The sequence below is a fragment of the Mesoplodon mirus genome (genome assembly GCF_964341445.2).
Source record: "Mesoplodon mirus genome assembly, chromosome: 16".
In the NCBI taxonomy this organism is placed as follows: domain Eukaryota; kingdom Metazoa; phylum Chordata; class Mammalia; order Artiodactyla; family Ziphiidae; genus Mesoplodon; species Mesoplodon mirus.
Genome location: NC_138992.1, coordinates 48,058,825 through 48,086,317, shown reverse-complemented (window position 1 = coordinate 48,086,317; position 27,493 = coordinate 48,058,825). Strand labels below are relative to the sequence as shown.

At 35.0% G+C, this 27,493-nt stretch overlaps 1 protein-coding gene across 1 annotated transcript in view; it reads right to left on the bottom strand.

Moving 5' to 3' along the window:
- MMP16 (matrix metallopeptidase 16) overlaps window positions 1–26,915 on the bottom strand; it is a 342,393-nt gene extending 315,478 nt beyond the window's left edge. The window contains exon 1 of the mRNA XM_082601441.1: window positions 26,318–26,915. Coding sequence (XP_082457567.1) covers window positions 26,318–26,449 — 132 coding nt within the window. The 5' untranslated portion in view covers window positions 26,450–26,915. The remainder of the gene's footprint in view (window positions 1–26,317) is intronic.
- Between the last annotated feature and the right edge of the window lie 578 nt (window positions 26,916–27,493).

Sequence of the window (27,493 nt, the reverse complement as noted above, 5' to 3'; positions counted from 1 at the left end):
TATTGAAACTTGATATATGAAGATATTTGTGTTTTTAATTGACTTTTCATAAAGTGGTTTTATAAATCCTAACATTTCATTAACTAAGGAAACCTTATTGTCATATTTATATATACACATGTGCATGCATGCACATACAATAAGCATTCTTGACAATCCATCTGGGCTTGGGTTACAGTTTCCTAAGGCAACATCTGGCATTGAAATCCATACCAACTATGAAGCTGCAGGAATTGATTATTAAGCTGTGTGTGTGTGTGTCAGTGTTTTGATTTGTGTTTCTTTTTGTTGGACCTAACATTTTCACTATTAGTAATGAAATACAGGAGAGAAACATCCACTTAGGTCTCAATTCCTATTTTCAAGGGATTAGTGTTGTAAGTATCTCCTTCATCTTACAAAATACTGTGAATCCTTTGGGATATGGCTTGAAGGATGTAGGAATTAAACCTCATTCTAATTCACAGATGTGACTAGTAATTAATAAGGGCACACATTGCTTTCACATTTCCTCCTGGATTTAAAATTAGTCTCCACTTATTTGGAAGTTATGTTCCTCATTGAATTCCAATTTTCCATCAATAACCAAATACTTGATTGCTTACCCCTGGAATCCAGAATGTAGGCTCTCCAAGGATTCAGGAAGGAAAATAACAGCTGAGCAAAACCCAACAATGTCAAGTGCTATTACTGCTATTGGTAGCAGTAATCCACAACATAAGAAGTTGAAGAAGATAAAATGGAATAGAAAAAAATGTGATATATACCTATAGATTGGGTAGATCCTGATAAATTTTGTATTCATAGACTCTTTCAGAGAAAACTTTACATAATAGAGAACATGTCTTATACCATAAAAGAGCAATTTAAGTTATGTGTGCTTTCAGTGATGGTCTCAATTTTCCAAAGTGGCTGAGTCTATCAAAGAAAGATATTTTTAAATGCCTTTGTTTTTATTACTGCTCAAACCTAATAAACATGGTGGTTTCTGGAAAGAATTCAGAAATGTTTTCCAACCCTTAATCTGCTTTCATAAAACACATGTTGGTTAAAGAAATAAGGTAATTCTGGAAATTGGGTAGTAATTTCTTTGGAAATTATAAGTGAAGCACAGATGGTAATACATTGCTTTTGCAAGATATATTTTCATATGCAGATTATATTATCATGAACCTTGTACTGTACCATTTTTCTCTAACAAGACATAAAACAACACCATAAATGTGCATGAGTGAAAAAAGCAGAAAAATCAAAATTTCAGACATAATATTTTGCTAGATTGAATTAAAAAGTTTCATAATATAAATATATATATATTTATATTAATTGTATATTAATCCCAATTACTAATATACTCATCTGAATAAAATACCAAGAATATGTTTATAAACCAATATTTTATCCCACCTCAAATTTCCTCAGTCTCCGTCATTCAGCAATCATTTATCTAGCTTTTACTAATTACCAGGCATGATGCTGGGATAAAAAGGTGAATAAGAATATTACTTTACATTCAAGAATTCTAAAAAAATGTATGAAATTAAGGGAATGATTATTTAAACCGGTGGCTTCAGCCACATTTATTCCTAACAAGATAGTTGGTATCATTTTTCTTTTAATATAGAGTAAGTTCAAAATAAGTTACTATCTATGACTAGGAATCCTAAAATTATTATTTTAAAAGTAAAAAGAAGTTTCCAGTATGTTTATTGTAAAGAAATAGTATATTATGTTATTAAAACTTGGAATTTCAATAGTTATAATCTTTAATCCTTCTATTTTAACAGGTTGGCTAAGACATGACTTTGTCCAAAGGATTAGCTCCACAAAGCTAGACACATGTGCCAGACACTCTACTGTGTACTCATCTGAAAAAATGACCTCCCAAGAGCAGTTTGTTGAAGGCCATATAGTGAGTATGAGTATTTCCATCACCTGTGTTATTAACAGAAGAAAAATTTTAGAGTACCCTAAGGATGAAATGTCAATATCTGGAAAAGAAGCCCTATAGAAGTGCTTCTCCCAAATTCATACAACTTCTCTGTAATAACCAAAAAGGTCTCTGAGACTTGAGAACAGTCCCTTATGGGTGCTGGAGAGAATAAAGATGCATGAATCATTTTGATTAACTGCAGAGATGATCTCTCTGAATGTGGTCCACACCAAAGCTCAGGATGAATCACCAAAGGTTTAAGGCCTTGCCTATTAGAGAAAAGAAATGATGGTGTGTCTCTCTTAAAGACTCCCTGGTGTTCTGATGGCAAGGGACTTGGAACAATCGGGAACGGAAAGTCTACCCGAGCTTACATATTGTAAGTGCTCTGTAGTAGGTGCCTGAGTGTGCTCTAGAGTTACACTGTCTGGAATTGATTCCCATCTTTCACACTTACTAGTTGCATGATTTTAGTTAGGCAAGCTTCTCAACTTCTCTGTGACCTCAGTTTTCTTGTTTGTAAAATGAATATGGTAAAATGATAGTTGGTATCATTTTTCTTTTAAAATATTTAAATAATTATAAAACATTTAATAATTTAAAATGTTAATATTTTAAACATTAATATTTAATAACTGAAATATTAGTATTTAATAATAATTTTAAATATTAATATTTTATATACCTCAGAAAGTTAAAAATGGAATAAGGTAATACACAAAACATTTAGCACAATATCTGACACATTTGCAAATGCTCAATAAATCTTGGCTAATTTTCAAGGCAAAGAAGCCAAGTCTATGTAGATGACAATCGGAGAAAAGGTGTTCAACACAACCAAACTTATAATTCTACCATATGCAAGTGAATTCAGTAAGTTCAGTTGTACAAAAAGCAAAGATCTAGACTTAACAATAGGTAGAGAAAAAAATTAAGTAAGAAAGGTAGCTAAATCATACCTTTGCCTGTTCAAAGTGATTAGAAGGTAAAGAGAAAAAGGGAGAAAGCCAATGACAGATCACCACTGGAAAACAAAAGAAAAAAATGCAGCAGGAACATTTTTAATACAATCAGTTAAAACTCATAATAGCCTTAAAACATTTCATCTCCTCTTCCCTAAACACTCCATGTTAGGAATAGTGTAAGAGAATAGATCCATCTAAGTATCAAAGTGTAGACTGGGAGGTAAAAATGTACTGCTTGTAATTGCCAAATTTATGTGTGGGACAAGAAGTGAAGCAGAGAATTACAGGCCAATAAACCTGAATTCAATTTAGGGAAAGAAATGGAAAACACGTGGAACTGTGGAACTGCTCAGATAACAATCCTTGAGGAATTTCTATAACGGTACTTCTAAAAGCCAGATCAATACTTTGGCAACATTAAAATCATTTTGGGGGAGGGGAAACATTTTTCAAAATGTAGAATCTGAAGTTCTACATCAGACATCCTGAAATAGACCTTCTGGAGGAGCCAAGGAATCATCACTTTAGACAAGCTCCTCCAGATGACTCATCTACACATTGAAGTTTGAGACCCACAGCTCAAAAGAAGTGACAGCAAGAGATGATGAACAAAAAATTTAAATACTGATGGCATCTTTTCAATTCAGTGCTACTTACTCTATGATTGCCTATATAAATGTTATCTATATTGTTTTTTCAGTGGTATCTTACTTCAAGTACATGTGTTACATGGTAAGAGTACACAGTTTGAAAAAGCAAATTAAATTTCAAAACATGATTATAATTCATTTTAAATGGATCCACTGAATTTTTTAAATATGGACAGCCTATATGTAAAATTGTCTTAGCTCATTTTTAACATTATATTTGTAGGTTATAACTTGCTTAATACAAATCCTTTTTTTTTTTCTTTTTAAGCTTATCCTTTTAAAACCACACAGTATCGGGGAAATGGGGTGGAGATGACCTTCCTTGGGAGCAAAGGTACAATGGACAGAGGAATAAAGTTGAGCTTATTCAGTGAAAAGATCAGTCCTGTTTACCTACACTCTGTGGCTACATATGCATCTGTTCCCAATTTGAAAAGAATATATTGCAAACAGATTAGTTCATTTTTTTCATGGCTGACCTCTTCTGTTCAGAAAGTAAATGTATAAATTCCTGTCTCATGCTTTATGTTATTAATTTGCATCAATATGATGTTTAAATAAAAAGGTAAAAAATAAAAGTCCTCCTAACTTCAAATTCCTCAATTAATGCTAACACCATGTCTCTTGATTCCCTAGCTGGTTCCCACCTGGAAGTAGTAAGCAAACAAGGGAAGGATCCTGGAGTTTAGGTCCCATTTTCCATCACCCACTTCTTCCTCATCCTCAAATAACACTTAGACAAAAGCACCATCATAGATATTCATACAATACAAATGTAAAAGTGAATGATTCTTCCTCTCAATTTTGAAGCTATCCAAATATTTACCAAAACTTCTTGCCACCTAAGATCTGAACTGTCATTATGTCATCAACTGAGTCAGTTTGAGGAGATTTGTAATAGTATTGTTATACTGCCTGGAATATATCCTGTTTTTTTTCGACCTGGAAAAAAAACTGTCCATTGTATCTCATAAAACAGATAAAAGCCCTTCTTACAAAGTCATTCCTCTCTAACCTTGAATAAAAGAGTCTATAAGGGAGTCCATCAATGACAGCTCATATTAGAAACATCAGAACTTGGAAACACATGGCCTATTCTATATTCTTTTCATGGCTGCATCCCTTGTCTCTCCAGACTACATGGACAGCAGAGGGCTTAACGTCTATTCTTTGTGTGTGCTAGATACTAGACACAAACTAATATACATATTTATCCTTACGTTTATATTTATTTCCTATTAAAGTGAATATAAATGTCTGCCATGTTGGGAAATGCGAAAAACATTTACATTAAAAATGTAAAAGCAATGTAGACCATATGAAAGTGGTCTCTCTGGAAAAGAGTGGCCAGTACCTTTATAGTATCAACTACTAAACTTAAAATACATTATATCATGAAGACTGTGATGTGAATTCTATTTTACTCCATGCTTCTATCTCTTAAATTGTGAATTCAAACTTTCCTTATTAAAATATTATCCAATAATTATTTGATATAAATAATATACTTACTCCCTCAAGCCCTCACTGAAGAAAGAGAGAATGAGAGAGAATGGGAAAATACATGAGCCTTAGAATCCTCTAAGACTGAAAAAAAAAAAAAACCAAAAAACTGTACATGAAGTGCTTATTCTTCAAGAGCCTGGAAGTGGAGTAACTCTTCTACCAGCTAATGAAATGCCATCAGTCACAAGCACAAAAATGACTTTGAAACAGGTAGATGGGAAAAACAAGAAGAATCACAAAGTTTACTACTTTCTATGTTGTGAGTTTAAAGATGGGGAGAAACAGGAAGTTGAAAGATTAACACGAGAGGAGGTATCATTTAAATCTTTATTTTTGCCTTATAATAACACATTAAAATTTAATCAAGCATTTATCTTGCCATAAAAACAGCATCATCCTTTATTTTAAACCTAGCTCAATAAAAGACTAGGGTTACCTCTCATAGAGCTCCATTCACTAATTCTGGATCAAAGGACAAATATTCATTTTTGCAATGCTAGTTCTTCTAGGGATAATGTGCATTGGGAGAAAAAAAGTCCTTTCTCAGCCTTCTCTTGTTCCACCAATATTTCACCTTCTCAGCTTCTCTCTATTTAATATCTGCAATAAGTCTTATATATGAGACCTAAGAAAGAACTCTTGGAGCGTAAGTGTCTTATCCTCTTCTGGAAGCAGGAAAACAGTTATCTCCTTTTAATATCACCCTGACTTCTTTGTTACAAAGTTTTAAAATAAGATGAAAATCTCTAGATGTATATAAAAAGCTATTTTCCCAAATCACTCAGAAAGTTCTCTTTCAATATATGCATTCATATTTATGTTGCATTCCATACCTTTCCTTTAAGAACATATATATATATATATATATATATATATATGCATGAATATGGTATTATGTGTATATAGTTAGAAATGTGTTTAATTGTAACATTACAGATAAATTAAAAAAAAGGTGAAACAAAGGCATTTATTTAATAGTGCCTAGAACATGTGAACATCTTTGCTATTGAGGAAGAAATCATATCTCAAGTAAAATTATTTCAGACAAAATGAATTTGTCAAAATCTGAATTTAGAAGGCATTTGGTAATGGCCTAATATTTTCTTTCTGTTCTTTTGCCCTATTGAAACTAGTTTTTAGGAAATACATAAATAATAAATTCCTACATCAATATTCAAATGGCTAAAACCTTTTATTTTTTCACAAGGTATTTTTGTCAACAGAGGGCCAGAATCCAAATAAAAATAAAATAACATTTATCCAATACATATTACAGTGGTAATTTCTGTAATTTGGTTGTTAATAGAATAGCAGAATGCCCATTTTTCAATAATAGCACAATTCCTCATAAATCCTCTCAAGAACACTGGAGACTGAAGCCCTGTTTTCTACTCTGGTTTCTGCAATGAACTTTCAGTGAAGCCTGAGGTGAAGTCATGTCTACAACCATGTCCTCATACTCCTCATCCAGAAAAGCATTGATCTAGATTATGGTTAAAGTCCCAGCATGAAAAATATAGACTTGTGGGGGAGGGGCAATGGGCAAAGAGCAACAGACTCAGCACTTTGCTGTCACCTCTCAAATAAAATCAGTCAAAGAAGTTTCTGGAGAAAAAAGTTATTTATTTGTCAACTCTGAGTACAAATATTCAGTGTACATCCAAAATTTAACTTAAGGCTTAAACCCAACCTTAAGCCTCTTGGCTTTGTGTTTTCTCAATCACACTAGCTCAAAATCTACTTCATTTATTCTAATTTCTGTTTTTGTTATACAGAGAAATCTGTGCATGATGACTATTCTTACTCCTTTTCCACTGAAACTTCACTCCAAATAGGTAACAATGCTACAGCAGAAGGCACATCTTAATCCTAACTTGTCCAGAGAAATGGAGGGAAGATGGATGACAGTGAAAAGAAAAGGGAAGTGAAAGATAGTCAAGAAGGTAAATGCATGTGTGTTGGGGTTGGGCAGCTGGGAATAAAGGAGGGGAGGGGAAGACAGATAAAAGGGAAGAGCAGAAAGAAAAGAAAAAGGATAAATCAGTTCACCTGTTTTAGACCTCTGTTGCTGAAGTTCTGTCCAACATGCCTTCTCAGTTTTCTGTGGAAAGTGCTATTCTTCCACTATCCAATTGTACAGTGAGCTGTCATTCATGGACCCCACAAACTACCTCCAGCTACATACAGGAATAGCCATGTGATTCAAACTGGGCTAATCAGAAAACTTCTTTAGTGTTTTTCATAGTTGAGCTGGAAGTGTATGCATATGGACAGAGGGAAGTTATTTTCTCCCAGAAAGGTGATAAAGAAAAATGGTTTCCAGCTGATAGAAAACCCACACCACATGGAGAAAAATAATCTGCAGCAAGAGAGAATAAAGCCAACCAAGAAAGAGAAGCAGAGATGTGGGTAAGAGAGAAAGCTCTTCACAGGTCTCAGCTTTAAGATATCTGCAACTGCCCCAGGCTGGCTTGGTCAGCCCTTCCCCACAATTTGTGAACTCTGCTAGTATTTTCCAATAAACCTCCTCTATCACTCAGGTAGTTCAAATTGGCTTCCTTTGCATGAACTAAAGTCCAGAATAAAAGTCTAGAATAAAATGCCCAAATTCCATCACAAAATTAATCAATCAATCCATTTGCTGTTTTCAGAAAATGATTTTCGTCTACCAAACCACTGTAATATTCATGGAAATACTACAATAAATAAGTCAGAGAGTCAAACTTTCAAGGAAACTATAGGAAATATTAAAAGAAAAATCATACTAAAATCAAAAAAAGGGTGAAGAACCTTAATAATAAGACCAAATTTCAATTTCTTGTCATGCTAAACATGCTGTGTACTCACCATCAATCTTAATCTAAAGGCAATATACAGAGGTTCTAGAAGTAACTATCCTGGAAAGAGTGACTAGGATTTTAATTATTTTAAAGGCTAATGATTGACAATTGAAAACAAATGGGTCTTCGTTTCCCCTAAAGTCAGAATAAAGACAATGTGTCTAGTATCACAATAATTACTTAATACTGCTCTGGAAGTCAATTACCCAAAAGAATGAATTAAAGAAAAAATTGAGGAGGTAAAATTATCTTTAAGTATAAATGGCATGACCATGTACCCAGACACCTCAAGAGATTCTACAGAAGAATTATGTGATACAATATGATGATTTAACAAGGTGGTTATTTGAAATTAATATATAAAAAATCATTAGCTTTTCTTTAAATAAAAATCATTTGGTAAATATAGTAGAAGTTCCCATTCTAAATAGCAACAACAAAAAAAGGAAAAATAAATTAACTACATGCCTATGGAAAGTTGCAAAACATTACTGAAGGGAATAAGCAAAATAGCTTGGTATTTTCCCAGGAAAATTTAAATAAATCAGTGGAAAAAACTGTGTTCAGAAATAGGCTAAGATATATGTAAAAATTAGTATATAATAAAGGCAGCATTTAAATCAGTAAAAATGTCATAGGTTGAATTACTAGTCCCAATTCTTCACTCCTCCTACATCCACACCCTTGCCCTGGCCTCATCAGAGGCAATGTACACATCTGATCTCCTTGACCTTGGGCCTTGTCAAGAAACCAACTTGCTTTAGGTAAAAGAATTTGGTCAAAAAAGACCATGTGCTAGTTACAAGGATAAGAACTGATGTGGTTGCTTGTTCTCCAGCACCTTTGCCAACACCAAGGGAACATGTTTCCATATGCCTCTGGTTCCAAGAGCATGTGTGGCATATACAGCACAGCTGCCCACGCCAAGCTATATGAAAACAAGATGTCTTCAGCCTTTGGATCCATCAAACCTAATCGAATTTGTCTTAAGCCACTGTATTTTATAGTTATTAGTTCTCAACAAAACCTATGTGATATACAGGAAAAGACTACTACTCAGTCTATACTGCCGAAGCACCTATTAATCAATTTTGGGGAAATCATGAGTTATATTCAAATTTTAGTGCCTGTACCAAAAGTATTTTATGCAAATCAAAGATTTAAACAGAAAAAAAAAAGACAGAAAGAAACAATTGTTTTTAAAAACAGATTTGAAATGCTGGAGACTTTTTGAAGCATGATACAAAACTAAAAGCTATAATATATATGACTAATTAACCTGAAAAAATAAATTAGCAAACCCAAAACATATTAACAAATTCATTTTATTATGTATGACAGAGAAAGTGTCAATTTTCTTAATAAATATGTGTAAAGCTTTTTAAATCAGTAAGAAAAGAAGACAAAGAATGGTAGGGAAACATTTCTTTAAAAAAAATCTCTCTCTCTCTCTCTCTCTCTCTCTCTCTCTCTCTATATATATATATATATATATATATATATATATATATATATATATATATATTTTTTTTTTTTTGCAGTACGCTGGCCTCTCACTGCTGTGGCCTCTCCCACCGTGGAGCACAGGCTCCAGACGTGCAGGCTCAGCAGCCATGGCTCACGGGCCCAGCCACTCCACAGCATGTGGGATCTCCCCGGACTGGGGCACAAACCCATGTCCCCTGCAGCGGCAGGAGGACTCTCAACCACTGTGCCACCAGGGAAGTCCTAATTAAAATATTTTTAAGTACCAAATGTTTTTATTAGTTTAAATTTGTACAAAAATTAATTTTTCACCCATCAGATTTGGAAAAAAATTTATAAGTACTGGTAGGTGTGTGTGGAATCAATAATGCTAAAGCATTCTTGATAAAGATTAAACTGATGTATTTTGGGGGTCACAATTTGGCAAAATACACCAAAATTATAAATAAATATAGTCATTAATGCAGCAATTCCACTTCCAGAAATTTTATTTGTTAAACTCACACAAGCTTAGGTAAGCATACTGTATTACTGTTTATAATAGAAGTAACCTTGAAAATGACCTAATTATCCAGCAATAGGCTATAATTCAATAAATTACCATATATGTAAGTTATAAATTAAGTATGAGGTTGTTCTTTATGTACTGATAAGAAAAATTCACCAAAGTGTATTGTTATGTTAAAATGTATAGAATATTTTAAGTAATGTATTTCCATAAGAAGGGAAGAAAGAAGGAATGCAGGAAAGAATGCATTATGTGTGTATGTGTGTCTAGAAGGTTTCTGGAAATTACTCAAGTAACACAGAGAAAAGAAAACCAGGTTTTCAAAAAAAATAAATGCAACTGAAAACACTTAGGCAGATGGCTGTCCTCAACTAATAGAAAGTTTGCCATTCCTAATATGATGCTATAATAGAAGACTCATTTTTCTTTATAAGTGCAAAAGTAAGTAAATAATGGACTGTTTCATATTCAGAAGACTATATTTCCTCTCCTCCTAAGGAAGATGTAATCCAGACAGACAGTACATGTATCAATGAAAGACTGAAGAAAGTCTTGTGTTTTTCCTGTTCTTATCCTGCCAATCAACAATATGCAGGGGTTCAGCAAGAGAAAATCCATCAAATTTTAACATCTCTTGAGTCAGTTCTTCACGTGTCTTCAATATTGTGCTTGTTAGAATACTAAAGATGATCTAATTTTAATGTTAGTTATTTAAGAGAAATTCAAATTATTATCTGATTATTCATTCTTAGGTTTTACATGCTAATGGATGCAAAAGTTGACAGCATATCAATTTATTTCTCATCCATGTAGCTAAAAGAGGTGTTGAAATGATTTAAGATGTTCCATGAAATACAAGTAAAATTGTTTTTGCTCTTAATATTCTTTTGGGGAAGTTGCCATTTATTAATAGTAGTAACTACAACTGGAGTCACTGAACCAGAACAAGGTTATTTTCCTTTTATATTTTCCCTACATGTTCTGATACACCCCTCTGAAAACAAAGACCAATTTTACATTTTTTTTGATGCTAAGCCAATAGGTATTTATAGAAATGTTCTATCAGTGGAATAAGATAAAAAACACTTATTTATACCAGAAACACTGATGCAATGTAATGATGATAACTAGAAAAAATTCCAGGGGTCCAGTCTACTCACTAGTTAACCATTAATCACTAAGATAAATATGGCCTTTTATTATTAGAAGTTAAATATATTGAATAAAGTAACTAAAGTAAATGTAAGATATACACACCATATTTTCACCTAGTATGGACAAAATGAGTTAAAGGAACAGATAACTATTGAAATGGATCATAAGATGTCAGATAAACTATAAAATTAACACCTATGAATAGGGATGATGTAACCCATTCATTCCTCCATCACATATCTGCTGAGCTCTCAACTTTTTGCATGGCAGCATTAGGCTTATGGCATACAGTAGTGGTGACCAAGGCAGATATACTCTGTCTCATAAAGTTATAATTTACCATGAGAGATATTAATTTATTACACACAAACCATTTACAACAGATTATTTGTACATGGATTTAATGTAATACAGCAAATTTAACCATATGCTCCAGGCAAAAAGAGAGAAAAATTACTTAATTCAAGTCTCCTTAAATTTCTCCCCCAGAAAACATGAGTTTGGCCTATATGATTCCAAAGACAGGAGGACCAAAATTCAAAGGTGCTGAGAAACAGAAGTTGATACTTGGCTTCTGCATGTCCATGTGTCAAGTCTTAGCAATTAATAAGCCATTTAAAGGATTTTCAACAGTAATTTAAGGGTGAGCTTTTTGTCTAAAATAAATATATCAGTATCTAACTTTGAGGGAAAGTAAATCACTCTGTATAATTATGAAAGGTACTTTGAAGAATAAGAAAAGTTTTTATAAATGCATAATGGGCTCGTCTTCTCATGGGGGTAAAGATGGGAATTAGGGAAGATCAGATAATGTTTGCTGCGCAGTGAAGAATCTGTAGAAGGGTGGGAAATAAATGAAAGAGTTAAGCATTTTGATGAAGACTCCAAGGAAGACGGATTTTGGTATCTAGGAGGAAAAGAGATTAACAGTATAGCTGCTGATACAGTGGTTCTCAAAGTTTGATCCAGGAATTTCTGTGGGTCCTAAAACTCTTGCAGGAGTCAGCTAGGTCAATAATATTTTTACAGGACATTATTTGCCTTTTCATTCTCATTAGCTTGCAACTGACAGTAGTGTTGACCAGGGCTACATGATTTATAATTTTGCAAGTGTGAATGCATAAACAAATATGAGAGTAATATTCCATTTTGTGTGTGCGTTTTTTTTTTCTTCCTTATCCACTCATCTGTCAATCGACATTTAGGTTGCTTCCATGTCTGGCTATTGTAAATAGTTCTGTCATGAACACTGGGGTACACGTATCTTTTTGAATTGGAGTTTTCTCCAAATATATGCCCAGGAGTGAGACTGCTGGATCTTGTGGTAACTTTATTTTTAGTCTTTTTAATGAATCTTCATACTGTTCTACATATTGGCTACACCAATTTACATTCTCACCAACAGTGTTGGAAGGTTCCTTTTTCTCCACATCCTCTTGAGAGTTTATTATTTGTAGACTTTTTAATGATGGCCACTCTGACTGGTGTGAGGTGAGACCTCATTGTAGTTTTGATTTGCATTTCTCTAATAAATAGCAATATTGAGCATTTTTCACGTGCCTGTTGGCCATCTGTATGTCTTCTGGTGAGAAATGTCTGCTTAGGTCTTCTGTCCATTTTTTGATTGGGTTGTTTTTTTGATATTGAACTGCATGAACTGTCTGTATATTTTGGAAATTAATCCCTTGTCGGTAGCAACATTTGCAAATATGTTCTTCTAGTCTATAGGTTGTCTTTTTGTTTTGTTTATGATTACCTTTGCTATGCAAAAGCTTTTAAGTTTAATTAGTTCCCATTTGTTTATTTTTGTTTTTATTTCCATTACTCTAGGAGATGGATCCAAAAAAAAATATTGTTTCAATTTATGTCAGTGTTCTGCCTATGTTTATCTCTAGGAGTTTTATAGTATCTGGTCTTACATTTAGGTCTTTAATCCATTTTGAGTTTATTTTTGTCTATGGTGTTAGAGAATGTTCTAATTCCATTCTTTTACATGTAGCTGTCCAGTTCTCCCAGCACCACTTATTGAAGAAACTGTCTTTTCTCCATTGTATATTCTTGCCCCCTTTGTCATAGATTACTTGACCATAAGTGTGTTGATTTATTTCTGGGCTTTCTATCCTGTTCCATTGATCTATATGTCTATTTTGTGCCAGTGCCATACTGTTTTGATTACTGTAGCTTTGTAGTATAGTCTGAAGCCTCAGCTCTGTTCTTCTTTCTCAAGATTGTTTTGGTTGTTTGGGGCCTTTTGTATTTCCATGAAATTTTTAAATTTTTTTTGTTCTCAGCCACAAAAAAGAATGAAATAATGCCATTTGCAGCAACATGGATGGACCTAGAGATTATCATACTAAGTGAAGTAAGTCAGACAGAGAAAGAAAAATATCATATGATATCACTTATATGTGGAATCTAAAAAATGATACAAATGAACTTATTTACAAGACAGAAGTAGACTCACGGACAAAGAAAACAAACTTATGGTTACCAAAGAGGATAGCTTAAGAGTAGGGGGAGAGATATATTAGGAGCTTGGGATTAACATACACACACTACTATATAAAAAATAAACAACAAGGACCTACTGTATACTATAGGGAACTATATTCAATACCTTGTAATAACCTATAATTGAAAATAATCTGAAAAAGAATTATATACATATATATATATATATATATATATGACTGAATCAATTTTCTGTACAGCTGAAACTAACAGAGCAGTTTGTAAATTAACTATACTTCAATTTAAAAATGGTTAAAATAAAAGAAACAAATATGAGAATCCAGCTATCTTTTGTTAATCCAGATATTAAAGGTATTTGGAGAAAAGTAAAACAATATCTTTTTTTCTTACTATTGCTCTTTTGTAAAATGTGCTTTTCATAAAAATGTTATCTATGTTAATATATTAAGTTAATTATTATTGTTTTACACGAATTTCTAAATAAATATTTTTAAACTTTCTCAGGTTTATTTGTCTAGAACTATAAACATAGACAGATAAAAATCACACAATAAAAACTTTTGGGGGTTTTCAATAATTTTAGGCCTGTACAGGGATCTTTAGTTTGAGTGCTGTGCTAAATCACAGGACTCAGTAGATAAACTTTGAGCTATGAGGCTAGAAAGAGGGGTGGGGTCTGATCATGAGAGGTTGTACAGACCATGGGATAATACAGTATGTCCAGACTGTATATAGAGGCTCAAAGTAGGGCTGTAGCCAAGTACATATGAGAAATGAACAGACCAAAGATGCGTGTTATAGGGAAAAAAAAAAAAAGACAACTGATTAGAAGTAACGAGTGAGGGGCAGGAAGTTGGGGGATTGGTGCCCACTTTTCTCGCATGAACACACATGTGGTAGGTGGTGCCAAGTGATGGAAATCATTGAAGGAGGAAAGTTTAGACAGGTTGATATTTCTCCTCTTTATGTATTGTGTCTTCCTGCTTTTTTGCGTGCTTGGTAATTTTTTTTTTTTTTTTTTTTTTTTTTGCGGTATGCGGGCCTCTCACTGTTGTGGCCTCCCCCGTTGCGGAGCACAGGCTCCGGATGCGCAGGCCCAGCGGCCATGGCTCACGGGCCCAGCCGCTCCGCGGCATATGGGATCCTCCCAGACCGGGGCACGAACCCGTATCCCCTGCATCGGCAGGCGGACTCTCAACCACTGCGCCACCAGGGAGGCCCTTGGTAATTTTTTTATTATTGGATGTCAGACACTGTGAATGTTAACTTGTTGAGTGCTGGATTTTTGTATTCCCATATGTCTTATTGAGTTTTGTTGTGAAAAACAGTTTAGTCACTTAGAAAAAGTTTGATCCTTCAAGGTCTTGCTTTTAAGACTTTTTAAGCAGAACTAGAGCAGTTTTCAGTCCAGGGATTTTTTTTTTCCCACTACTGGAGCAAGATGCTTCTGAGTACTCTACCCAACACCCTGTAAATGATGAGGTTTTCCAGTGTGGCTGGTGAGAATGGGCACTATTCCCAGCCCTGTGTGATCTCCAGGCATGGTCCCCTCTGATCCTGTTGGTTGATTCTTTCTCTGGCCTCCACTAGTTACTTCACAGGAATGTGCAGATCACTTCTTAATTGAATAATCAAGGGAAATGCTCTTCAGATCTCCAGTACTCTCTCTCTCTGCAGAATTCTCCTTTCTGGTATTCTGACCTGTGAATTCTAAACTCCTTGGTTTCTCCATACTCCCAGCTTCATCTCCTTAACTCAAGGAGCCTGTGTGGCTCAACCTGGTTCTGCCTTCCCTGTACTATCACCTGGAAACCCTCTCTATGAACTAAATTGATATAATCATAGGGCTCATCTTGTTTGTTTCCCATCTTTTGGGGATGACTGTCCTTCACTACCTGATGTCCGATGATTTAAAAACCACTGTTTCATATGTTTGTCTTTTGTTTGTTTGTTTGTTTATTTCAGCAGGGGATAGTAAATCAGAAGGCTATTACTTATCTTGACCCATTATCCTTTACCTCTTTAATCTCAAACCAACCCTTGAGTTGAGTATTATTATCTCTATTTTACACATGAGGAAATAAATAGTAACTTGGCTCACTCAAGTTCACAGAGCTTTGGTGACACAGCTAAGATTTTTAAGCATTCCTTCCAAAGTTCTTGTGTATAGCCATTATGATATACTGCCTATAGAGAAAGTGAGAGATACATGAATGGATACTTAACACTGAGAATGTTTTATAAAGTTACCTTTGTAAATTGGTTTAGAAATAGTCTTTCCTTAAAAGGTTAATAAATGAACTAAGGGAGCCTTGAAAGCTATATACAGCAACAATCTTAAGGACTGAAGAATTTTTAAAACATCCTTAGGTCAACCACCAAGATGAAGTTTCCATTGCCTCTACAATAAAGACAATAACCAGATAGCAGGCCTATTCTCAAACAGCGAGTTCTGAGGAACCTCATCCACCTCTGAAATGATCTACCTCTGAGTAAGTTCTTTTTTACATTAAAATAAAGAAGTATATTAGAAATGATCAAATTTATCTGTTTCCTTGTAGCTTCTACCCAATCAAAGCAATATATAAAAATAACAAACACCAGAACTCATGCCAGTCAGCAGCCATATACATACATATTCTTCCCCAGCAGGGCACTGGAACACAGATCTAACAGGTTTTCCTTTACATGTTCTACTATTTTCATCTTGGAATGTAATCAAATCTTCCTAAAACCTTTGTAAGTCACATTTAATGTGACAACATGCAACATGACAAATAGCTGAAGAATGAGATATTATGATTAATTTAATGTTACATATAATTAAGATTATGCCACATTTATTATTATATGCAATTTAACATAGGTTACCAATTTTCTATAAGTAAAAAATCATAAAGGGTATTAAACAGTAAATTTATATTGAACACCAAATAATCACTCTTGAATCAACAAATCAAATCAACAACAGTCTGTTAAGTTTTTACTCCAGGTAAGTCTCTATACTAGGATAGACCTAGCATTTTCTTTATGCATGTCAATTATTTCTTTCCAGTTTGGAATATAAAAGATGTGAGCAATGGAACTGGACTACTCTGTCCCTACTGGGAACCTGGGAGTTATTTCTTGCCTGTATTTACTTGGTTAGGACCCTGGGCTCCATAGCCAACCTGCTTGCTTTGATTCTGGGCTATTCCACTTCAGGAAAATTCAGGGGTAGGTGGCCTTGGCAAGTTCCTCAACCTCTCCTTGCCTCAGATTCCTCATCTGTGAAAGAGAAATAGTAGTGCTATCTCACAAGATTGTAATAAAATTTAAATGAGTTAAAATATATGAAGCACTTAGAACACTATCAGGCACATAGCAAATGCTCAACCAGTGATAATTAACTCTGTTTTTCTTATCATTAAAATAAGGTGTTCAGTGAAATCAATTCCAGGTATTTCTATTCTACTGGTTATTTGGACCTTGTCTAATTAGAATATAATGCTGGCACATAATTGTTTCTATATTCCCGGTTATCTTCAGGAATGAAAAAAAAAAAACAAAACAAAAACTGAGATATACCCTTTTCTTACCTAAGAAAGAGATTGCTCGGGATTGTCTCAATGCCATCATTACAAAACCTGTGCTATAGACAAGCAATAAAGATCACAAATCCATTTTATGAATGGTCAAAATAAGGCAAAGACTGTTCTAGTAATTTGCTTGATTCATCCACGGGACTAACAAACGATTTCACTCCATCTACATACAGGAGGAAGTTAGCAAGTTCTATGAATAGAGCTGTTGTAATATTAAAACACACAGATGTCCAAAAGAGTTTTATCTGTAACTGGGAGTGAGTTTTTGTAAGTTGGTTATCAATTTCATATAAATCATTGAGTGTACATTTGACTCTGGAAGTTCTTTGAATTTATTCTGCCTTATTCAAAATGAAAGAGGGAAGAGTAAAAAATGTGGCTTCTTGTAAAATTTTACCCAATTTCCAAGCTTGGTGTCCTGTAATATATCTAGAATAAAAAGTCCCTCAAGACTCCAACTAGAAGAAAAAGTAGGACCACAAGAAGGAACTGGCTTGCAATTGTTTAAAGAGAGAATGAATACACAGACATTAGAAACCTAAAATAAATTCAAATTTCTAATTGCTATAAACAATGAGAAACTATTAACACATGATATGAATTCAAGAGTGAAAATTTCCCATGGAAAAAATTCTTCCACTGATGTCACTTAGGGTCTGACTGCATCAGGACCTGCAGAGGCACAGGCCTGTATTCCACTGACATCACCTCAGGTGCATGCAATTTGGGGACATGAAATAAAGTTCATAAAAGTATCCAGCTTCCTTAAAACAATGGCAGTTTATTCCCCCATAACTTGAGCATGACTAAAACAAATACTGTAAAATTCCATCCCATTGAGTAGTTTATTTAGTCATTTGAATACATCACTCTAAGGACTATCTCTCCTGAGAATATCTGTCTGTGGGGCCACGGCTTACTTCATATATCCATATTTCACTTAATTGACTAAATTAAAGACTTTAAAAAATCTGAATAATGCTTGTAAGTGGATTATAATATCTTAATTAAATATCGGCATTCCCCAATACATTAGTGACTGCCCCCTTTTTAATCCCCACTAATCTGGTCAACTGAAAACATATTTGAGGTTCCTATTAAATGTAAAGCACTATTTGACACTTTTGTGGCTTATTTCTTACATATTTTTAAAAGATAAAGAGGTAAAACCTATATTTTAAAATATGCTTTCATCAAAAAATATTTATTCAATAAATTCCCCTGGTAAACATTAAAAAATAAAATAACAGTCTGACAAGCATTTAAAAGTGGATTTTTGCTATATATCTAAAAGGCATAATCAAATTAGATTTATCCCACCTCTAATCTGTAAGACTACAATTATTTCATTTTCATTATAGTTAAAATGAGAATACCAAAAGCATCTACAGTTACTACGATGTATAGTGTCTGACCTATTCTACACTTAAAAGGGAGATATAAAGCCGTCCTACATTGTAACAATCTTTGTCATATTGTCATGCCCAGAACTCCTCCCAAACTCCCCCAGAAGTGTTCATTTCCTTCTTAGTTCATCAAATATGTAATAACCGGTACCAAGTGGTTATTAGTAAACCTAAGTCACACATTAAATTGTGAATAGTTCATTGATTTCCTTAAGCTCTCTATGATTGGCTATGATTCATTTTAAGACATCTAATTGCACCTACTGGCCTTGATTTTTAAACCAAGTTCTACCATTGGAATCTTTAAACGGCTCAATAGCTCCCTCTAGCCTCCTTTTATATACTACACCCACAAGTCACAATCAAAGATTAGGAGCCTATAGTGGGATTACTCTTACTCTCTTGCCTAAACTTGTTATGTGGCTCATCAAGATATTCCACTGATCCAAACCCAAGGATGCACAATGCCAAATGGTAGTGGTGAGACACTAAGACAAAGAACATCTATTCAGAGTGCTAAATGATAGGAAGCAACAATCAAATATGATTACATGAATAACCTCAAAATCTATAAATGACTTTCCCAAGGAAAGAAGACAAAAGAAAACAAGTTGAGTGTCACATATTTTAATTTAGTAGTTTACCCTTTTAACCTGGAATATTTTTGCTGTTTGCATAGCTGCATATTTCATAAAACAAATGCAGTCTGATTTTTCACGTTCAAAATCAAATGTGTTGTGAAGAACAAAAATAACCCTCAAAGAGCCAGGCGCCAAAAGTATTTTCCACGGTGGGCAAAAGGGACATACAGTATAAGTACTTCATTTCACTATAAAATGTGTGTATATTTTTTTATATATAGATATAGATGGATTTGAATTTTGAGACCCTCCCCCCAAAAACTTTTGATTTCATTCCAACTTGCCTTTTTATGATTGAAGTACAATTTGTAGATGACACATATTTTTCAAAACAACATCAAGCCATGTTTTTAACATTAAATTTTTAAAGTTTGCTACCTTGGCAAAAAATTGATTTTAAAATTACATATAATTTGCTGCCAGTGTTTTTACTACTCAGCAGAAGGCTAGGATAGTTTCCAAAATGGAACACCCTGTGTCACTACAGAAGATAACAAATGTTAGATTTAAGTTGTACATCCTGTATTTCTTCATGATAGGCACTTCAGAAAGAAAAAATCTGAACATTTGTTAGCCAGTTGCCCCAAAATTTACAGGACAAATATGTACATTTTCTCCTTTTGGCTATATAAATTAAAGCTTGGAGGTTCATACGATAGAACTTCAAATTTGGAAATGGCCTTAGTGACAGGTTAGTTCAATTGTCATTTTGCCAAAGATCAAGGCTATGTTAGTATAAGAACCTAAGTTAAAGGCCACGTCCCTTGACCCTCTGTCCTAGGGCTACATTATACTATATTGCTAGCTATCTTCTATTCCCAATGTTACATGCACAAGTTATTTTATTTTAAATTTCTTGGTCATTGAATAAACCATTTTAATATCATTTTCTGCCCATCCTCCTCCTTCCCTTATTAACTAAAAGAAAAAAATACCTATTTTATGGTCTGAATTTGGGGTATAACATAGAGCTGGTCTAAATTATATATCAAATCCTACTCCTAATGTGAATAGGAAGCACTTGGGCATTGAGCCAGTTAAAATAAACAGGCTCATTGAATCATAAAGGCCTATTTCTTTTCCATGGTATTAGAAGAAAAGATAAACAGATTTCAGCAAATTCAGTCTTATAAAAGAAGGTGTGAGCTGAACTTGACATTCTATGATAGTAACAGATGATGAGACAAAATGTGAAAATCACATTCCTGAACTAAACTAAGGAAAACCCACAGGAAGAAAATGTACTGACGTTAGCTTGGTTGACTTTCAGTATATTACATTTTGTAAAAATTAAAAAGTATTAAAATAAAATCTTCCTAGACCAGCTGGTATATCCTAACCTGATAGACTTTCTGTAATTAGATGCTATCATACCTTTGAATCAGCATTTATTTTTACTAACAATATAGTATGGAGTATTTAACTATGAGAAGGCATGTTCCTGTCTGTCCACTATCTATCTACCTAATATGATATACATGTATTCATTTAATCAGCAGAACAACCCCTATGATACAAGTACTGTTAGTATCTCCATTTTACAGATATGTACACTGAGGCTCACAGAGGTTATCTTGCCTGTTATTCACTTAACAATTAACTTGCAAGTAAAAGGGCTGGGATTAAAATCCAGGCAATCTGGTGACAAAATATGAGCTCTTTTTTTTTTTTTAATTTAAGTATAGTTGATTTACAATGTTGTATTAGTTTCTGGTCTACAGCAAAGTGATTCAATTTTATATATATATATATATATATATATATATATATATATATATATTCCATTTCGGATTCTTTTCCATTATAGGTTATTACAAGATATCAAATATAGTTCCCTGTGCTATACAGTAGGTCCTTGTTGTTTATCTATTTTATATATGGTAGTATCTATTAATATCAGACTCCTAATTTATCCCTCCCCCTTCCTTTCCCTTTTGGTAATGATAAATTGAATTTCTATGTCTGTGAGTCTGTTTCTGTTTTGTAAATAAGTTCATTTGTATCATTTTTTAGATTCCATATATAAGTGATACCATATGATATTTGTCTTTCTCTGTGATTTGCTTCACTTAGTATAATAATTTCTAGGTCCATCCATGTTGCTGCAAATGGCATTATTTCATTCTTTTTTATGGATGAGTAATCAGAATTCATGCTCTTAATCACTATACTATACCACAATAAAAAAAATTATTTGATGAATATAATTACATTCACAGATATTTAAAATGAATTGTGATGGAAAGTAACATGAAAAATGACTTTCTCAATTTGAAATATATGTGCTGAAGGGTCAGAAAGCTCCTGAAGATGCACAATGAAATCAGTCTTTCTCTTTTGACACTGAACAAATTTAACTAATTGACTTAAATGTTCAATGTCCTTTTTTGGTCCAGAAATAATTTCAGTTTGTCATTTACCAAATATTATGAACAGGTACATTTTGAGTAGTACCTTGAGGTAGGTCAGGCAGAAAAATAAATTTACATAAAATAATTGATTAATCCAACTTAAGAGAAAATAATTATACCACTGAACAAGTGCATTAATTTTTTCTTATGTTAATCACCTGAAATAGCATGAATAAGAAAAAGTATAAACTTTAAATCTATCACTTGTAACCTGACTCTAGAGATTAAAAAGCTGTTATTGAACCCAACTCTATTCTTACTTGATAGGGATGAAGAGACTGAAAGTGAAAACCCAGCTGTACAAAGGGATGGACTTGGATGGTTATTCTCTGTGGATTTCTCAGGGGTAGTATGAGACAATCTACCTCACTGGTATAGGCTCATTAGTAAGGATTTCATGAATAACCCTAGATTTGGACAGCCTGACCAAGCAATTCTGAACAGAGAAATGCACAGCTAAGATGGAACACACAGGAAAAGCTGAAGAACCTGAGGACTAGTGAGTCTTCTGGCCTCTTGGTCAGAGTTCTTGGCTCTTATGATATTCTGAATGGCCAGCAAACTTGGGATTCCAAAGCATGGAATGTTGCTGCAGTTTAAAAACCTTTGTGAATCAGTTATGCAGCCCCTGCTATTGACCAGTATAAAATTGCTGCAATGGAGAATTATAGGATGTAGTCAGAATCCCTTACTCAAGGAGACGGAATCCCTTACTCAAGGTCAATAGCCCCTGCTATTGATCAGTATATAATTACTACAATGGAAAATTATGGAATGTAGTCAGAATCCCTTACTCAAGGAGACTGACCAGATCACGTTGTCACCATCCTTCCATGAGCAAATACATTAATGCATTTGATTATTTAAGCAAGTAGAAAATAAGAGATATGAGAAAAGATCCCAACATCTGACATTTTAAAATCTGTAAAATATAATTTTTTATCTCTGAAATGTCTCACCACTAATTCCTGCTAAGATGATATGCAGTACAAAGCTAATCCAAGGAAACTCTGAACTTTTAGGTAGATTCAGATAAACCTGACAAAGGTGAACAAATACTAAATCAGTTAAACACTGCAAGAAAAATGTAGGAGGGTTGCAGTCACAATTCATAGTATTTGTCATAAAACAGCCTTCTGAAACCTAGAATCTCTCTTCTTTCTTTAACAAAGAAATGAACAAAATCAATTTTTGTTTTATCAAGTTCTTTTTGTCACCAAAATTCATCTTCTCATGCTTTGATGTGTGCATCATTTAGAGTATCACATGCTTTTATTTTACCATTAAATTGGCTTAAAATATTTTTCTCACTAGAAATGTGTGCTATTCTTTAAAAAATTAAAGAATATATTCCCATAAATATTTAACACTTGACAAACTATGAAAGTTGATGATGAAAGTTATTGATTATGAACTATATTCTGTCTTAATTTCATGACAAAAGTGTTTGCAGTGTTAAAAAAAAAATAAAGGAGTCTCAGGATCATGAGAATCCCCACTACAACAAGAAAATTATTTTAGAGACAAAATGACTTTTTAGAATATACAGATTAAATCATGATTCTTTGCTAACAATTTAGCCTCTTCTGACCAATGAACACGTCTGATTCAGACTGCTGTCCAATGACAGCAGTGTTTGAGTTTTAGTTAATATTAGCAATGTACCTCCTTTGCATCATGCTAATGATTACATACTGAAAGGCGTACTCCAAAAAATGGATCCAGTGATAGACAAAAATCTTTAAACAAATGTATAGTGAAATTTTAGCATTAAACAGTGTTCTACCAGAAATATATAAGGAGGGGAATTTATTGAATCCCTTCTATAGTACTGCTTCTGGTAGTGTCTTACCCTTCTTCTTAGCTGTAAGAGATGTTCCTTTTTGCTTCTTAAATACAAAAACGAACAAACAAAATGCACTCCTTCTCTGTAACAGGCTTTCATCAGCATATTAACAAATATCTCCTGCTCTAATAATTAAAATTTTCAAATATTTATACTTTCAAAATCAGACAGGAAAGAGTTAACATGAATACCTCTACCCAACTCCCTCCCACCTAGGTGGGGAGGGAACATAGGTTTTTAAACCTTAAATTGTAGAAATGAAAAGTATAGGGGTCCCACCAATTGTGAAGCTCAGCGAGGAATAAAGCATTGTAATCTCAGTTGTCAGCATAAAAAGCATCTCTTAGAAGCTTCGTTCCAACTATAATAACTTAGTGTGCTTTCTAGAAAAAAAAATTATGATCATATGAGCTTCATGCATGATTGATACCATTACTGTTTATTTTAAGACTGTCTTTAAGAATCAGTCAAATAAAGCAGTCTCAGTTTATGTTTTGCAATCAGAATGTGCAACACAATATAAATGCCTTTTCTGAAGATGTGATGGACTATTTTTCCCATTAGTGATTCCTACCAAAAAGAAGCATCTAATAAAAGTGAATCAGGCAGAAATTCATGTCACAAAATATCCTGTCATCCTTGTTCTTTATAGTATGTTGAATTACCTAGCAGCTATTTTTATGATTTTAAAAAAAGGAGGTTATCATTACACACCAATAAGTATATAAACACAACTAAGGATATGTTCAAATGCTTAAAAAGTCTGAAACATAATCTACTTTAAATAATTAGAAAATCTCCTTTGTATCAAATACCCTTTTTAAGGTCTCAGATGGCACACACCTCTTATCTTTCATAATTAAATCTTTGCACTGTGTAATAAATATGGATGGAATAAGTTAAATACTCTAAAAATGGAAGAAAAAACCCTCTCTTTTCCATGGACAATTTTTAACATGTATCTTGAAGAAAGAGAAGAAATTACAGAAATTCAAAGTACAATATTTTTTAGCAAAATCATAACTTTTTCTCCCATAATAATATCTTATTGAACTGATTGAGGGATTCAAACTATGAAGAAATACACACACATTTTATTTAGGCTCAAAAAGGAAAGCTAATGATCATCAATACACTTATGTTATCCCAATAATCTCTGAAAGCAAATCTAAGACTTTCCCAAAGCAGGTGGCCATGAATCCAGGCTCTCCCTCCCTCTTCAGATTGAGCAAGATAAAAACTAGCCCCTACTTTTAACACCTCCCCCACACCCCACATCACCACCATCACCACCACGACCAATCTGAAGCAATAGGCCCTTCTGTTTATAACCTTATAAATAACAGCTTGCCACTTTCATTCCTCTAGTCTATGAACTGCTTACTTTTTTTTTTCATTTCCACATTAAATTATCTCTTGATTTAAACGTTAGAAACAAAAATCCATCTGTGGCGTACAATTCCAACAGTTCAAATTTGCAACCAAGAAAAGTCTGGACTAACCAGACTTACCTATCCATCTCTTTTATTCAGAAAAACAAAGTTGTATTTTTCAAAGGGTTAAACAGTTTTGGTTTGAATTAGGGTTTTGGTGTAATATAATCATACTTAATATCTATAAACTTAACTCTTGATAATGGTTCTTACTTTTTCAAATACTTTGTTTCTCTATTAACCATCACTTATTACATGTAGTACTAAGAACAGTTTATACAGAGAAGTATATTCAGAATATGCCCTCACATATGGCATTTATTATGCACACTTTGTATATAAATCTGTTACATGAAACACGTTCAAATACTGTGCAACAGGTTCTGCTGTTGTGTAAACACACACACCCAACAAAATGAAAATAAGCTTTAAAGAATCAACAATATAGGGGAAAAATATCACATTATTCTTCAGAGACTTAATCATAATTCTTTTGAGGTGACAGAAGATCTAACCAAAAGGAATATATTTTACTAAGACCCTCTTATTGTCTTTGTATTCCACCGTGTAGGTGATAAACTGGTTAGAGCCCAGGTGTATACAAGCTTCCATTGATTTATTGCATGTTACTGACTTTAGTGCTGAGTTGATGACAGGAAAAGTACTTTGGCAAAGGTCTGACAAGTCGTTATCCTTAAGTTCCCTTTTGCTTTGTGTCTGTCTGTTCCCAAAGCTATCAAAGTAAAGCAAATGACAGTCTAAATCCTCTACGTTTTGCCATGAGAGTGTGAAATCAAATTGTAAGACACACCTCAGAACTATTACATTGGGCCACATTTATTTTCAATTGGCGGGGGAGGGGAAGCGAAAACACTTCAAGAGATGGATTTCATGTCCTCTGTGTAGCCAGATCTAGTTACAGTGTATTAAGTTATGTCTAAATGAGAAAAAGACTCTGTCTAGTCAAGTGTTTTATCACAAAGTAATGTTATTAAAGATATCAAGTATTCCCACGCTCTCCTCTAGATTCTTTGATTTTTAACCTCCTTTGTTAGGCACAAAACACAGGGAAAAAGATTTCAGGAACAATACCAAGGCAGCACATTATGCCAAGCAATGAATTCTGTGTTTCCCGAGCAGTTTATTTATTATAAACTCAAACTGCTTTTATGAAACTACACGTTTGCTATATGTAGGTCTTCTAGGTCTTCGCCTCTTTCCTTGATAAGAAGCATGGATCGGCTACAATTGTGTCTTTGAGCGCGCAGCACGGTGCTTTGTGCTGCTGGGGATAACGGATTCTCAGTCTCACGCGCATCCATCACCTAAGACAGGGAAACTCAACACGGGTCTTGGCGGCTGGAAGGGAAACAGTGTGTTGAGACCCTGGCTGCTGTGAGCTACAAGGATCTGACGAGTGAACGATATGTTTCAGGGAGCAGCCCAGGCAAGGGGGAAGGAAGAAAGCCCTCGTATTCTTACCTCCACATTGAAATACTGCTCCGTTCCGCAGACGGTAGCACATAAAATCCAAAGCAAGGTTTGCAAGTAAAATACCCCCGAATGATGCACGAAATCCAACCGTCTTCCAGTGCTGAATGTGAGTAAGATCATAGTGAACTGTGCTTCAATGGATGGACGAGATCCCCTTCGTTTTCTCCCTCTCTCCCTTTCCCTCCCTCCCTGGTTTCCTTTCAAAAGTCCTCCGGGTGGGTAAGGATCCTGCAGGTTCACCCACAGCCCGGCAAGGGGAGGAGACAGAGGCCCCCCGCGCTCGGCAGCCCCAGAGAAGCAGCGGCTGAGGTAGAGTCAGCAGCAGCTCGCATTCACCATCCTCGTGGGCCCGCGGCCGGGAACGTGGCGCCCAAGTTCACCGGCGGTTCCGGCTCAAAGAACCGAGTCGCAGCCTCAGCAGCCGCCGCCGCCTCCAGAGGGTGCGTCCTCCTCCTCCTCCACCGCCCACTCCTCCGCCGCCGCTACCGCCTCCTGCTTCTGCGGGAAGGGCCTCGGCCGCTCCTCGCTCTCTCGCCTCTGCTTCTCCTTCCCTCCTCTCCTCGCTCCCCTCCAGAACGTTCATCCGTAATCTACATAACTCCTCCTTCCCGGGGTCTGCCTGACTCTTGGGCCCTCGGCGCGCGCGCGCACACACACATACACACACAGACACACACACAAACACACACACACATCTGCACACGAACACACTCACACAACCCGACTCGCACGCGCACGCTTCTTAAAGGAGACGGCTGGTAAAGGGGAACTGCCTCTGTACCGCGCACTGAAAGTAGACAGCCCGGGAGAAGGGCCCTGAATTGAGACGTGGTCTTTAACATGCCACCCACCCCTTATCCTCGAGACAGGCACGCAAGAACCTGGGCGGCTCCATTCTTTCGTCTCGCCCACCTTCCTCCGAGCACCTAGAAACAAGTGCGCCCCTCCCCTGCCGGGGACTGGCTGGGGCTCAGGCTGCGAACTTCGGTATGGGCTGGGGAGCTGCCCAGGCCTTGTCCCGGTGGGCGACCGTCGTCCGTAGTCGAACAGACGCTGGGAATCTGAGGGAGCGCCCGGGTCACTGTGCGCTGCTTGGGGGCTCGGGTCTGTTGCCAGCAGGCCAAGTTTAAAAAGCCTGAGCTGGCAAGTCCTGAGCGTCCAAAA